The sequence below is a fragment of the Notamacropus eugenii genome, chromosome 1 (genome assembly GCF_028372415.1).
Source record: "Notamacropus eugenii isolate mMacEug1 chromosome 1, mMacEug1.pri_v2, whole genome shotgun sequence".
NCBI classification, from domain to species: Eukaryota; Metazoa; Chordata; class Mammalia; order Diprotodontia; family Macropodidae; genus Notamacropus; species Notamacropus eugenii.
In genome coordinates this window covers 520478883-520492697 of record NC_092872.1, presented here as the reverse complement: position 1 = coordinate 520492697, position 13815 = coordinate 520478883, and the positions used below count along the sequence as shown (strand labels likewise).

Here is a 13815-nt window from a genome sequence, read left to right as displayed (position 1 = left end):
TACTGCAACTGGACTGAGGATCCTCTGTCTGGGATCAGTAATGTTATTGTGCTGGAGTGAAAGTGCCCTAGAGAGACCTTGAGCTCTCTGTCTTGTTTCCCCAGGACAAGTCATGCCAAGGCCAAGGCAGATGGAGCAGAGCAGGCCGCGCTGGCGGCCAACAACGAGTCCAGCATTGCAAGAACCCTGGCCAGGGAGCTGTCTCCAGACTTCTACCAGCCAGGTAGGGCATGGCATGTGGATAGGAAGAGGTCTGTGGCATGGGCCAGCAGAGACAAGAGAGGTAGGGGATGTCAGGACTTTGTCTCTGGGGTCCTAAGCCCTCTCAGCTGTCTCTCAGCCAACTGAACCAACTCTCATAAGAAAACTCACTTTTTCAAAACGCTTGATGATTCAGTGATGCTTTCATATTTGTTATCTCATCCAATCCTCATGACAATCCTGAAGGATAGGCAGGGCAGGTATCATAATTTCCATTCTACAGGTTAAGAAACTCAGGCTCAGACCATGTCTCCAAGGTCACCATGCTCCTTAAAGCAGAACCAGGACCCAAACCCAGGTCTTCTGATGCATAATCCAAGGCTCTCTCCACTCTATGAAATTCCCTCTGTATGTGGAGAATGTGGAATTTGGGTCGGACCTTGAAGGATAGGTAGAATTTCCATTTAGTATCCTTGGTCCTCTATTTTTCAGGGTTCCCTCTACAAATCTAGGCCAACTCCTGGAGGTACAGGTAGAGAGGTCACACAGTGCAAAGTGATGGACTTGGAAATGGGGAAAACAGAGTTTGAATATTGCCTCAGGCAATTATTAACTATATTCTGATGACTCTGATTGAGAACTCCTGGACCGAGAGACCCTTAACAGGGCAGTCTGACCCCTCTTTGGCTTATAGTCTTAAAGAGTTGTCCAGAGCACAGAGAAGTGAAGTGACTTGTCCAGGGTCACAGAGCCAGTGCCAGCAGAGGTGACACTTGAATCCAAGAAATCCTGGCTCCAAGGCTAACTCTCGAGCCAGTATTTTTGATTGCCTCTTGCTCTCCTACCATCATTCTTTTATATTTAAGGTCCTGTGGGCCATTGCATGGGTAGATAAAATAACTAGGTGGTACAGCAAAAAGAACTAGCCCTGGAGTCAGGAAGACCTGAGTTCAAATACAGTCTCAGATACTTATTAGCAGTGTGACTCTGAGCAAGTCACTTAACCCTGTTTGCCTCCATTTCTTCATCTGTAATATGGGCTAGAGAAGGAAATGGCAACCTACTGCAATATCTTTGCCAAGAGAACCCCAAATAGGGCCACAAAGAGTCAGGCAGGACTGAAACAACTGCACAGCAGCATCATAAAATAAAAACATCACTGAAATCATCCTCAGTCCAACTCCAGGAGCAGATCGGACAACAGGGATAATATTCACTTCAAGCATTTCCAAATTATTTTGATCTTCTCTGCTAAATCTCTATGTTTTAAAACCTTTCATTCCACGAAGGTTAGAAATCAATTATTTGGCATGGTGATATTTATTTTAAAATGTGTCTTAAATTGCTTTGTATCTATCATTCTTCTCATATGATATCCTCAAGTAGAAATGGTCCTGGGAGACGTCCTTATCCTTTGTCACTGTTCAGTCATTTTTCAGTTGTGTCCCATTCTTTGTGACCCCATTTGGGGTTTTCTTGATGGAGATACTGGAGTGATTTGCCATTTCCTTCTCCAGCTCATTTTACAGATGAGGAAACTGGTGGTTAGGTGACTTGCCTGGAGTCACACAGGTAGTAAGTGTCTGAGGCCGGATTTGAACTCAGGAATGTGAGTCTTCCTGACTCCAGGCCTGGCACTTTATCCACTGTGCCACCTAGCTGCTGCTGTATAATTCTAATAGACTGCTGGTATATAATTCTGCCATCTAATCAGGTCTTTCTAGGTATTGAGTAGGTGCTAAGTTTTTGAGACCCACAGTCCTATAATGCACCAGTTCTATTGTTTTCTTGCATAATCTGCATCAATCCCTAAATCCTAGGTTCTTAGAGACTACCCTTCTCTAATTTCTGATGGCAGTGACTAGGTCCCATATCACTGTAACTGAGCTAGAATGACTCAGTCATACGTTTATTATTATCAATATTATTCTCCCCAGGCCCTGAGTACCAGAAACGGAGGTTGCTCCAGGAGATCATAGAAAATGCTGAAAGTGTTATGGAGCATGTAGACCGTGGAGAGGCCCCAGGCATCCAGGAGCCCCCTCCAGAGAGCCCCCAGCTGCATGAGCGGGAAACTTCCCTCCAGGGGGGTGGCACTCCAGCCCGTACCCCATCCCCCCACCTTGCAGGGACACCCCCTGAGGCTAAGCGGCCCAGGCCAGGAGCACAGAAGGATGGTTTCCTGAGTCCAGGAGATTGGAATGGGGAGCAGAGCCGAGAAGGCAGTCGTCCAGTGACCCCATCTGATGGGGGTCCTGGTGAGCAAAGGAACAGGAGCCCTACAAGAACCCCTACTGACCACATGGAGATCCAGCCCCTGAAGCCACCCCCCCCACACTCTACAAGGGAGCCAGAAGTAGCACTCTACCAGGGGTACCACAGCTATGCTGTCCGCACTTCACCCCCTGTCCCACCACCTTTTGATGAGGAGGAGGCTGACGGTGCTTCCCCCACCACCCCTGTGACCGCTTCAGCCTCTCCAGTGTTTAAGCCAGATGTCCAGCCTGAGACAGAGGCACTTCCAAAGGCCACTGCACCCCCCAAGCCAGAGCTGAAAGCCAGGGCCCCCAAAACGGAGCCAAAACATCCACCTTCTCCCATCAAGTCAGAAACCACAAGCCACACCAAGCCCACCAGAAAAACAGAGGCCCGAGGATCATCCAAGGGTGGTGCCAAAAAGAAGGGGCGTCGAGAAGCAGCAGCGGCTGCAACCTCGGAAGCCGAGATAGAATTGGAGGAGGTAATGCTGTCTGGGCTGGGGCTAGAGTCTTCTTCCCCTTCTACAGAGGGATCCTTAGGGTCATGTACTTTAGAGTCAGGTGGGATCTTAGAATTCATCTGGTCAAGCTCCTCACAGTTTACAAATAAAGAAACTGAGGCCTAGAGAGGGGAAACTTAATGCCTAAAATTACTCAGGAAGTAAATGGCAGCATTCAAACCCAGACCATCTGATTCCAAGTCCCAGGTTCTTGTCGCTATACAATGGACATCTTTTCTTGCTTAAAAACCCCTGTGACCTGGTGATAGACAGCCAGACCTGCCAGGAGGACTAATCAATGAGAAGGGAAAGGATGCTTCCAGACACATTCTCACATCCTAGAGCAAATGGGGCTAGGTATGGGAATGTCAAAGATTAAGGTTAAGTCTCCTTCACTGGTAGAGACACCAACGTGAGGTACCAAAGGCCTCAGCTTGCCTGGAAATCTTCAATAACTGGTGACCCCTCATCCCTATGGGATGAGTTGTTTGTCCTTTGTATTTGAAGAGGACCATGACATCAGGGAGGTGATGTCATGACTTGCAAGAAAACTGGATTTAAGTGAGGCAGGGCTATGCCAAGTCACCAGCCTCACTTTCTCCTCTGGAGACATCTGGGTGGCCAGATATAAATCAGCATGACTAGAGATGGCCCCAGATGCAGTGGGAAACCTTGGCCTTTTTGAGCTCAGTGGCACAGTGGATACATCACTAGCCCTGAAGTCAAGGGAACCTGAGTTCAAGTGCAGCCTCAGATACTTATTAGCTGTATGACTCTGGGCAAGTCACTTAACCCTGATTACTTCCAAAAATAAAAGAAAGTAAAATGAAATACCTATTGGTACCATATGGGATGAGTTAGGCTCTACCTAAAGACAGGGGGATGATGAGGTGGCTCCCAGGGGCCTCTTACAATCTAAATATCTTTCATCCCAGGCATGAGCACCAGAGGATGCTCTGGCAGGGATTCTTCCCTGAAAGTTCACCCCATGGTCTTCTTGAGACCTCTCTCTTTTCCTTTTTCCCTACAGGCTCCCAACACTGTCCTTATCTGCATGGTGATTCTACTGAACATTGGCTTGGCCATCCTCTTTGTGCATTTTCTGACCTGAAGTGGCCTTGGCTCAGGTAAGGCCAGGTGGGGGCATGTAGGGTTGGCTTTCTCCTCCTACAGAAGAAGGGGCTGAATATAAGGAGCTGTAAGCAAGGTCAAAGGGATGAGCTTACTGCCTGAATTACTCGTACTCCTCCTGTGCTTCCTGGTGTTCCCCTTAGGGAGCGTGGTTTCCCAGGTCACTCTGCCCCTGGACCGAGATGCAGGTGAGATGCTTAGAAATAGGAAGAAGGTAGGAGAGTGATGCTGTCCAAACAAGTGAGGCTCCTGGAATTGCTCTGGACATGACAGGGATTTATCATAGGTCCCACAAGAATATAGGCTGATCCTTAGCCCTAGCCAGGGCTTCAGGTACAGGATAGACCAGGGGTGGGGAACCTCTGGCCTTGAGGCCACATGTGGCCTTCTAGGTCCTTGGGTGCCACCTTTTGATGGAGCCCGAGTTTTACAGAACAAATTCTTTTAATAAGGGAATTTGTTCTCTGAAATTTGGATTCCACCACAGGGCTGCATTTGAGGACCTAGAGGGCCACATGTCGAGTTGACACCCCAGGTTCCCCACCCCTGGGATAGACCTTCCCATCTGACTTCCTTCCCTGAGCTGGAGCCTAACCTGTATATGGAACTGTTTGGGAGCCTCCCTCAAAATATTCTGCTTTGTAGACTAAGCCTCTACAACCTCTCCCTGAATATTCTCCTCTGTTGAGGCCTTGGGGGCTCAGGTCCCCAGATATTCTCCCTAGACACGCTGCCCTTTGGTCTAAGCCTTTAAAGCCCTGCTTCCTGAGCCCAGCCCCCTAAACATCTCTTTGTGACCTGACCCCTCAAACATTCTTCACAGACACTACCCTCTGACCTAGATCAGCAAACAAACTTCCCTAAAAGAACCTCTCAGACACTGGCCCCAGTGTCTGTCAGACAATCTCCCCTGGACGTTGCCTTGGGGCCTTAATTTCCAGACACTGTTCCTATATCTTGAATTCTTCAGGGACTAACTGATAGCTTATTCTCTTTGATATTTTCTTCAGTACTGCCTCATGATCTGGTACCCAGACCCTCCCAAGATCCTTCTCCATGGCCTGGCCTCCTAGCGAGAGGCTTAGCTGGCCAGGGACAGTGTCCCTTCTTGCTCTCTTGTGATCACCCAGCTTGTCCTTTTGTGATGACTCTTGCTCATTGGTTTTTGTTTGTTTGTTTGTTTTTTGCTGGCCCCAGGAGTTCTCACCTATGCAAATGTTGGATCTCTTTGCACCGACTGGACTGGATGCAACCACAGCTGTGGAGAGATGCTGAGGGCAAGATACTGGACCCAGGAACTGGCTGCAGACTTTCCAGCTCTGGCAGCCCTAGCCCTGAAAGAAAACTGCCCTGTGTTGTGTTTAGCTTGCCTGATCCCAATCTGGCTTGGTCCCTCCCAGTCTGGGGTGAGGAGGGGCCCTCCCTCTCTAAGCCCTCTATGAACCTGAGGGTGGCATCACCTACATGAGTGTTTGTGGCTGCACCTGCATGTGTACCCAGAGAAGGGGACCAGCAAACCCCCCACTCTTTCCGCTTGTCTGGCTGTCAGTCGAGGTGTCTCAGGGAACACCTCAGGTACAGTGGAATGACTCTCCCCAACCCCTACCCCAAACCTTACTTTCCCAAGGCAGGGATTTGATTTCCACCCTCCTAGGGTGCTGAGATTAGCCAGCTGAGGCTGCCTTGAAGGATCCCTCTAGAAATTCAAACAGCTGGTTAAGGGGCTCTCTGACTCAAGTGGCCAGAGGCAGCTGGGAAGGAGGGTGGCATGGGGTGAGCAGAAGCATGGAAGAGGCCCTCGCTCTCCTTTGTGTCAGGGAGCAGGGAAGCTGCCTTAACTTAGACTTGCTTCTCCCCCTTCTGCTTCTGGGCTGAGGCTGCAGAGCAAGATGATGACAGCTTAGACCCCGCCTGCCTACACTATCCCCAAAAGCAAGGAATAGGAACAAATCCACCCACTCCAGCTGCCTGAGGCCCGAGGCCATGGGGAAAACCACTCAGAGTGATGATGCCTCTCCTGACCCCCATGGTGCAAAGGGTCAGGCCAGGCAGCCCATGGAGTTTTGGTGGGGTGGGAGGCTGCGTGCTTGGAGATGGATCATTGTTTCTTTGGAGTGCTTGAAGATGACTTTTGGCTTGGCTGGTACAGGATGGCACTTGCATGCGCCTACATTTAAAAGCATTTCTGTCAGTGGTGGGTCTCCCAGGATGCGTCCTTCTGCTGTGGAGAGGGGTACATAAGAAAGCTCCAAAAGTGAGCTAGGAGGCAGGCATCCTGAGGGGAAGGGACTCAGGGCAGTCCCTTGGTGCCCTGACCTAAGATGAAGCATATGGGGAATAGGGCTGGGGGGAGATGTGCACATTATAAGAGCCCAAGTTAAGAAAGTGACATGCCTGGTTTCTTTCTTGACTTTCTTCCCTCTTTGGTCCCTGGTTTTTGGACAGCTTTCTAAGCTCCTCATTTAGTCCCATGTGAGGAAGACTGCCTCCCATTCCCTACCATAAAGAGGCACTATAGAGAAGGCCTTGGGTGAAAAATACCACTCCTCCTCTCTTTCCCCTTCTCTCCACACTCTTCCTAGGCCTCCATCCTGTGCTTGCCCAAAGTCTCTGAAATTGGGGTGGAGATGGGCATAGAGGTGGAACTGGGGGTGAGGAACACTGCACTTTCTCTGTAATCTCTTTTTTCTCTCTCAACACTCCTGAGCCTTGTTCCTGGACCTTGGGGTCTTGAGGATGTTTGTCTACTTTGCCAAGGATGCCCTTTAGCTTGGTTAAAATCTCAGCTCTGATTTCTACACGGGAAGATCAGAGGCACCTACCCTCTTGTTATAGTCTGCAACAGGGTGCCCAGTCTGGTTTTTGTGTGATAGTGGGAATTGACCTTTCAGAGGAGGTACCTAAAAGTACCTGCTACCTCATGCTAGAGCACCTCAATCCCCAGGACTGACAACAAATATTTTAGGCCTCGTTCCAACTGTGGGATGTTTCCCTCTCTGATCATGCCTAAGTCCAGAGCATAATGGCAGGGGAAGGTGCCTGTGTGCTATGTCCTGGCCTGTCTATCTTTCTTTCTGCTATATTCTATGCAATAATAAAGTTACCTGCTCACTGTCCCAGGTTGAGGCCTGTGAATTGGTTCTATATGTGGGCCAAATTCTTCTTTCAACTAAGGTGGTTTGAGGCAGGGGGTGCGGAATATTCAGAAATAAGACAAATCCCTGACTGTAAGTGGGTTTTGGTGAGAAAGGGGCTTAGAGGCAGGGGGATGGACCAGATAATTCTGGAGGTGTCACCCATAGCTGGGATTTAACTCTTTGTGACTTTACAGAACGTGTAAGAGATCCAGAAAAAGATGCTTCTCTTTTCTCACTCTTTTTCCTCCTTACTGCTTCTTAGGTCTCATTTCCTTCACATTTCCAGGGGTGAGGTGAGGAATGGATCAAGTTTCTCCCCTTCCCAAGCTATTTTAACTTTCATAGTGTGGATGGAAGGGGGAGCGGTTTAAGGGAGGGTGGAGAGGTGATAACACCAGAGAAGAGTTTTTAGAGATAGGAGGGACCTTGCAGATCCTCTTGTTTATATGTAGGAAGAAGCTAAGGGTCTGAGAGAAAAAAAATTAACTACCCAAATTTATTTAATAAGTAACAGAGCTGGGATTTGAACTCAGGTCTTCTGATTTCAAATCCAGTGTTCATGGAGTCCCAAAGGACAAGAAAACTTTCAGCCATCTGCTATAAGAACCTGGGGAAATGTTTTGGGTCAGGGAGGCCTGCCTAGTGTACAGTAAGGGCTACTTGACTGAGTGAGTCAGGCTGGCTTTGTCCCATAGGAGGGGGAAGGAGGGACTTAGTGGTCTCCAGGGGACTTCAGTCTAAGAAACCTGCAGATAGGATGTGAATGTGAGGTGTCAGGCATGTACTGGAAAATATTTAACAACCAACTCTCCCCTCAAAAGTATGCATGATACACTTTTAAGTTTAGTCAACATTATTAGCATTCTCTTCAGGACTTTCTTAAGTCTAAAGAGTCAACAAAATAATAAATCAAGCTCCAATTTGTAGTATTTGCTGATTTCTAAGGTGAAAATTTAACAATGGGCTCTTGTAGGAACTGATTCCAGCATACTGCTGGGAGAGGAGAAAGAAAGTTGTTAGAAATAAAGTTAATAGGTCAAGTGGGTTAAGGCTTGACCCTATAGTCATCAAGTGGTCACAAGTGGCATAATGAATATAATGCTAGTCAGGAAGACCCAAGTTCAAATCTTGCCTTAGACACTTAGCTGTATTGACCAGGAGTAAGTCACTTAGGGGCAGCTAGGTGGCACAGTGGTTAGAGTGTAGGACCAGAAGTCAGGAAGACCGGAATTCAAATGTGACCTCAGATACTTACTAGCCGTGTGACCTTCAGTAGGTCGCTTAACTCTGCCTCAGTTTCCTCATCTGTAAAGTGAGTTGGAGAAGGAAATGGCAAACCACTCCAGTATTTTTGCCAAGAAAATCCCAAATGGGGTCATGGAGAGTCGACTGAAAAGCAACTGAATAATAAGTCACTTAACCTTTCAGTTTCTTCATCTGTAAAATGGGGAGAATGATGGTACCCTCATGGGATTGTTGTGACATTCCTCATGTAAAGCATTTTGCAGACCTCAATGCATTATACAAATGCTGGCTGTTATTATTTTAAATGTTTGCATGACCAGGATGTGGAAGGTGGACAGTCTTCTCCGTCAGGTTAAGGCACTTGCCCTGCAGGTGGGAGACCTAACCCCCAGTTCTCTGTGGGACTTTGGGCAAGTGTCAGAGCCTCCCTGTCCCCTTCTCCGAAATAAAGAGGCTGCATAGAAGATCCTTAAGGGCCCTTCCACAGCTAAGGGATGTTGTCCGACTTGGGGATGGGGGAAGGGTGTGAGAGGCTGGCCCTCGCCAGGCTGCACTGCAGCCACCCCCATTAAGGTTTCAGAAATCCTAGCTGCAGTGCAGAGAGGGATGAGAGTGATTCGAGGGAGCCCCCTGCTGGGCATCATGATGCTGCAGAGGTCGACTCCCCCACCAGCCTTGGCTCTTCTGTCTGGCCGCCTGATGGGCCAGGACCAGCCCCAGCCCTCCCAGAGGCTGGCCCTCCTTCTCTTTCCACTCTAACGCAAGACTACACTGCCCACAAAACCCCCTAGCCCTCTGCTCCCCTCCTGCCTCCCAAGCCCTGCTGGAAAAAGGGCTTTGGGGGAAAGGAAGATGTGTGTGTGTGTGTGTGTGTGTGTTTATGTGTGTGTGAGTGTGTCTGTGTCTGTGTATATGTCTGTGCATGTGTCTCTGAGTGTGTGCGTGAATGTGCATGTGCATGTGTGTTTGAATGTGTGTGTGTTTGGGAGGAGGGAAAAGATTACAAGTTTTCCACCACTCTAGAACTGGAAGGAACCCCAGAAGCCATCTGGTCCAGCCCCACCCACTCTGTCCAACCCCTTATTTTACAGATGAAAAAACTGGAGAGAGGAAGATTTAGAATGCTCAGTTGGCACATTGTGCCACCTTTCAGCCAGGCTCAGTTGGCAAGGACTAGGTCTAAGATGGGTCCATGAAAAAGGAACAGGTCTCCAGCCAAGGAGGGCTGAAATCTGCTCTAGATCATATCCCAAACCTCAGGTATTTACTTCATGGGGTTCTTGTGAGGAAAGCACTTTCCAGTCCTTAGAACACTACCAAGCACCTACTGTGTCCGGAGTATTGGGAGAGCTACAAGGCGTAGGCAAGACGTGGTCTGTGCTCACATAATCACAGTAGTCCTCTTCTGTAGTAATTTCCTCATAACACCCTGTTGAGGCAGGTGAGGTATTATCCCCATTTTGCAGATAAGAAAACAGAGGCTTTGAAAGGTTCAATAACTCATAAGTAACCAGATAACTAGGAAGTGTCTGAGGCAGGATTTGTACCCACACAGAACCCTTGACTCCCAACACAGCACGGTACCTTCTACACCAAACTGTCCCCAAGGAGTTGATAATCTAGAAAGAGGAAAGGGAGGCAATATATACAGCTGTAATATATGATGGATATGTTAGGGGGCGCAAAGTGTTATATGAGGTCAGAGAGGGGAGATCAGCATTGATGGGGGTGTTGGGCATCAGAAGAGCCCTCCCTGTCCTTTAAATAAGGCTTTAAAGGACAGCTAGGTGGCGCAATGAATAGAGCACAGCTCTTGAAGTCAGGAGGATCTGAGTTCAAATTCAGACTCAGACACTTGACACTAGCTGTGCAACCTTGGGCAAGTCACTTAATCCCGATTGCCTCACCTCTCCCCTCTCAAAAAAAAAAAGAAGAAGAAATAAGGCTTTAAAAGAATGAGTAGCAATAATATACGAAGAAGAGAGAAGCCCTCATGATTCCAGAGGTAATCTGGGGGGCAATGAAAGGTCTGCCCCTCTTTAGGACTGTTGCTTTGGCTTAAGGTTCTGCCTCCAGAAGACCCCTTTCAAACTGCAGCAATGTTATCCAGGAATATATGGTGCATGATATCCTCAGCAAAGTCCAAATAGAAGAGATATTTCCTATAGATGGTTAAATCCTCCAGATTCTCTTGTTTAAAGATGATATTGTGCAAATTCTGTCAAGCCCCATGGGGCTTCATCAATGAAATCTATAATTACTCAAAAAATATTGTCATAATAATAATAATCCATACAGGAAAAACTTATGTGGATCAAAAATACCTATCATCCCAGACTCTTGACGATAATATATATGGGACAGGAATATGTTTGACCCCGAAGATGAACGGGGCCCAGTATTGTATAGGAGGGAAAGACAAATGAATGAATGAATGGATAAGCACTTATTAAACACTGAATGTAAGCAACTTGAGGTCAGGGACTATTTTTGCCTTTCTTTGTATCACCAGCCTTTAGCACAGTGCCTGGCACATAGTGTGGCCTCATTAAATGTTTGCTGACTTGACTTGAGCACTTATCATGTGCAAAGCACTGAACACTAGGGATACAAATAGAAAAATTAAAGCAGTCCCTGCTTTCCAGAAAAGCAGGCAGGGTGGAATCTGGGAAACTACATTGTGATTTTCATAATCCTAAACTTCTTTCTGATGTCATGGCCCATCTTTTCTTTAACACAAACATTTTCCTGATCATGCTATATATGTGTGACATCATGATGTTATGTGTCTGAAGAATCATAGTGGTGGCTGAGAGACCCATGATGGGGGCCCAAATAGGCTGAAGCGTTTCTGATGATCACCTACAGCCTTGATTAGAAAAGAAGAGGGGGCAGTCATGTACTGAAAGCAAAGGAGAATAGACAGACAGACCTCATGCTTCATGGACAGAAATGCCCTAGGACGAGAAGGCATTGCAATCTATAGAGAGAGCAATGGGTGCTGGGAGTATGGGCTCTGGTACTATGTTACCTGCAAGGGTTAATATAGTAGCCAATTAAGAATGACTCTTCTCTTGTTCCCTGCCAATAGCTTTTAAAAATTATTACAACACATTTTATATTCATGTTTTCACTTGATTCTCAAAATAGTCCAATGAGGTCAATCAGTCCAAATATTATTCTCTGATTCTTATAGACAAGGAAAATAAGGCTCAGATGAGTAGGCTGAGGTAAGAACTAATCTGGAGGGGAAAAGTGAAAGTGACTCGCCTGGGGTCCCATAAGTGGATGCTCTTGGATCCACCATGTTGAAATCAGGAGAGCACAGAGAGACGCAAGTGAATGGGACACTGGAGGGGTTAATCTTAACTTAGGGATAGATCTAGGAGGCATAGAAAACTGAGAAAGCAGAGAAATGAGTGGAGGAGAGGGGATCTTTGGGCATCCAAGGAGTCCCATGAGGGCAGAGGGACAGATTTCACCTCTGTCACAATTAAATCTAGTGACTGTCCTGGGAATGAGAAACATGTGAGCTTTGAGGAGAGACTGTCCCACTCCAAGAGAGAGGGGAGAAAGAATATACAGAATGGAGACAGAAATGAATAAGTGAATAAAACAAAATATTTTTTAAGTCATTCCTGTGTACCAGGGACTATGCTAAGCCCTGGAGACACAAATTCAGAATGAAGATAGTTTCTGACTTTAGTACGGGAATGGTAGCCAGGGAAAGAAATAATGGTCTGGCAGAAATGGTGAGTGAAAACACCAGAGCTGTCCTGAACACGCCTTTACACAAGCACTGGTAGTAGTGATGTGATTACAGGTCTCAGAAAAAGAGGTGTGTTTAAGGGATGGTACTTAGGAAGGTGCTGAAAATGAGGACTCATTGTCCCTCCCAGTGCAGAGTCCACTGACTTAGCTCCGCCCAGGTCTGGCCTCTGGTGATGAGTGCTAGTCTGACTCATGTACCAAGCACTGTGCTAGTTCTGGGGATACAGAGGAAGGTGAAAAGCTGAAGATGCCCTTATACAAGTCCAAGCAGGAGTGAAAGACACAACTAAATTGCTCCTGGTCTGCCTAAGAAAGTTGTGCAGGGAGATTCCCCATTCTAAATAGGAACACAGGCCACAGCCTAGTTTGGATGAACACTAGGTGAGAATAATGGAGAGATTTGGGAGTCAGGATTTCAATACTGGATTTCAAGACCTAGTTCCAACACAGACTAGCTCTATGCCCTTGGGAATTCACATTACTTTTCTGAAGTTCAGTTTCATTGGTAAGATGAATTAAGTCAGTCAGCATTTATTAAGCTCCTACTATGTGCCAAGCACTGGAGATACTAAGAAAGGCAAAAACAAACCAAAACAAAATCTAGTCCCCGCTGTAAATGAATTCATAATCTAACAGGGGAGATGGCATGCAAACAACTATGTAAAAACAAGACAAGGCAGATGGGTGGTGCAGTTGACAGAGCTCTGGGTGTGGAGCCTGAAAGACCTGAGTTTCAATCCCACCCCAGACACTTACTGACCGTATGACCCTGAGTCACTTAACCACTATCTGCCTCAGTTTCCCTGCCTGTAAAATAATAGCAGCTACCTCTCAGGGTTGTTGTGGGGATCAAATGAGGTAATATCTATAAAGTCCATTCTATAAATGGCAGTTAATATTATTAGGACAGATTGGAGCCACTCTCAAAGGCATGAGCATAATAATTGCTTTGCCCTACTCACAGGGTTATTATGAGGAAAACTTTTCGTAACAGAAATGTGAGGTGTTATGGTTGCAAGGGGTCAAGGTCCTCAGCTGCCTCCTCCTGTCCCCCTCCTGTCCCCCTCCTATTTGTACCTTGTCTCCTTTAATACCAGCTTTCTGGGATCCCTCCACTCATGGCCATCTCTACCTAGAACAGTGTCTGGCTAAGGAAGAGGAAGAAGAGAGCTGGGAGCCTGAGCTGGGCCAAGCAAGGGAAGTGCTTGGTAGAGCATCCCTCCCCCCTCAAACCTTGGAATCAAAGAACTAGGCAATAATTTGAACAGAATCCTCTGATTACATAGAAAAGGTCTCCCAGCTCAGCAGTAGCTCTGCCTCTCCCTTTCCTCTCCTTCCACCTCCCACTCCTTCCAGCCCCCAGGCAGCTTTAGACTCTAAGGCTTCAGAAGAGAACCATGGAGATCAAAATGGAGAGTCAAGCACACATTTCAAATTTAAGAACAAAATGAGCTCTGTGTGAGGGGAGCTCCTTCCTCATGGATCTCTCCTTGCCTTCAGCACCAGGGCATGGAGGGGGGATGGAGAGAGTGCTACTAGCCTTCCCATCTCCTCCCTCATATTTAGCTGGAG

General features: G+C 47.2%; 1 protein-coding gene across 2 annotated transcripts in view; it reads left to right on the top strand.

The window, feature by feature from the left end:
* JPH2 (junctophilin 2) overlaps positions 1-7206 on the top strand; it is a 60185-nt gene extending 52979 nt beyond the window's left edge. The window contains exons 3-6 of one of the 2 annotated variants that reach the window (XM_072633661.1): positions 105-223; positions 2139-2941; positions 3990-4086; positions 5288-5407. In XM_072633661.1, the coding sequence (XP_072489762.1) occupies positions 105-223; positions 2139-2941; positions 3990-4070 (1003 nt within the window). In that variant the 3' untranslated portion in view covers positions 4071-4086; positions 5288-5407. Of the gene's footprint in view, positions 1-104; positions 224-2138; positions 2942-3989; positions 4087-5287 lie in introns of both variants that reach the window. The other variant, XM_072633662.1, reaches the window with a different exon arrangement.
* Positions 7207-13815: the final 6609 nt, after the last annotated feature.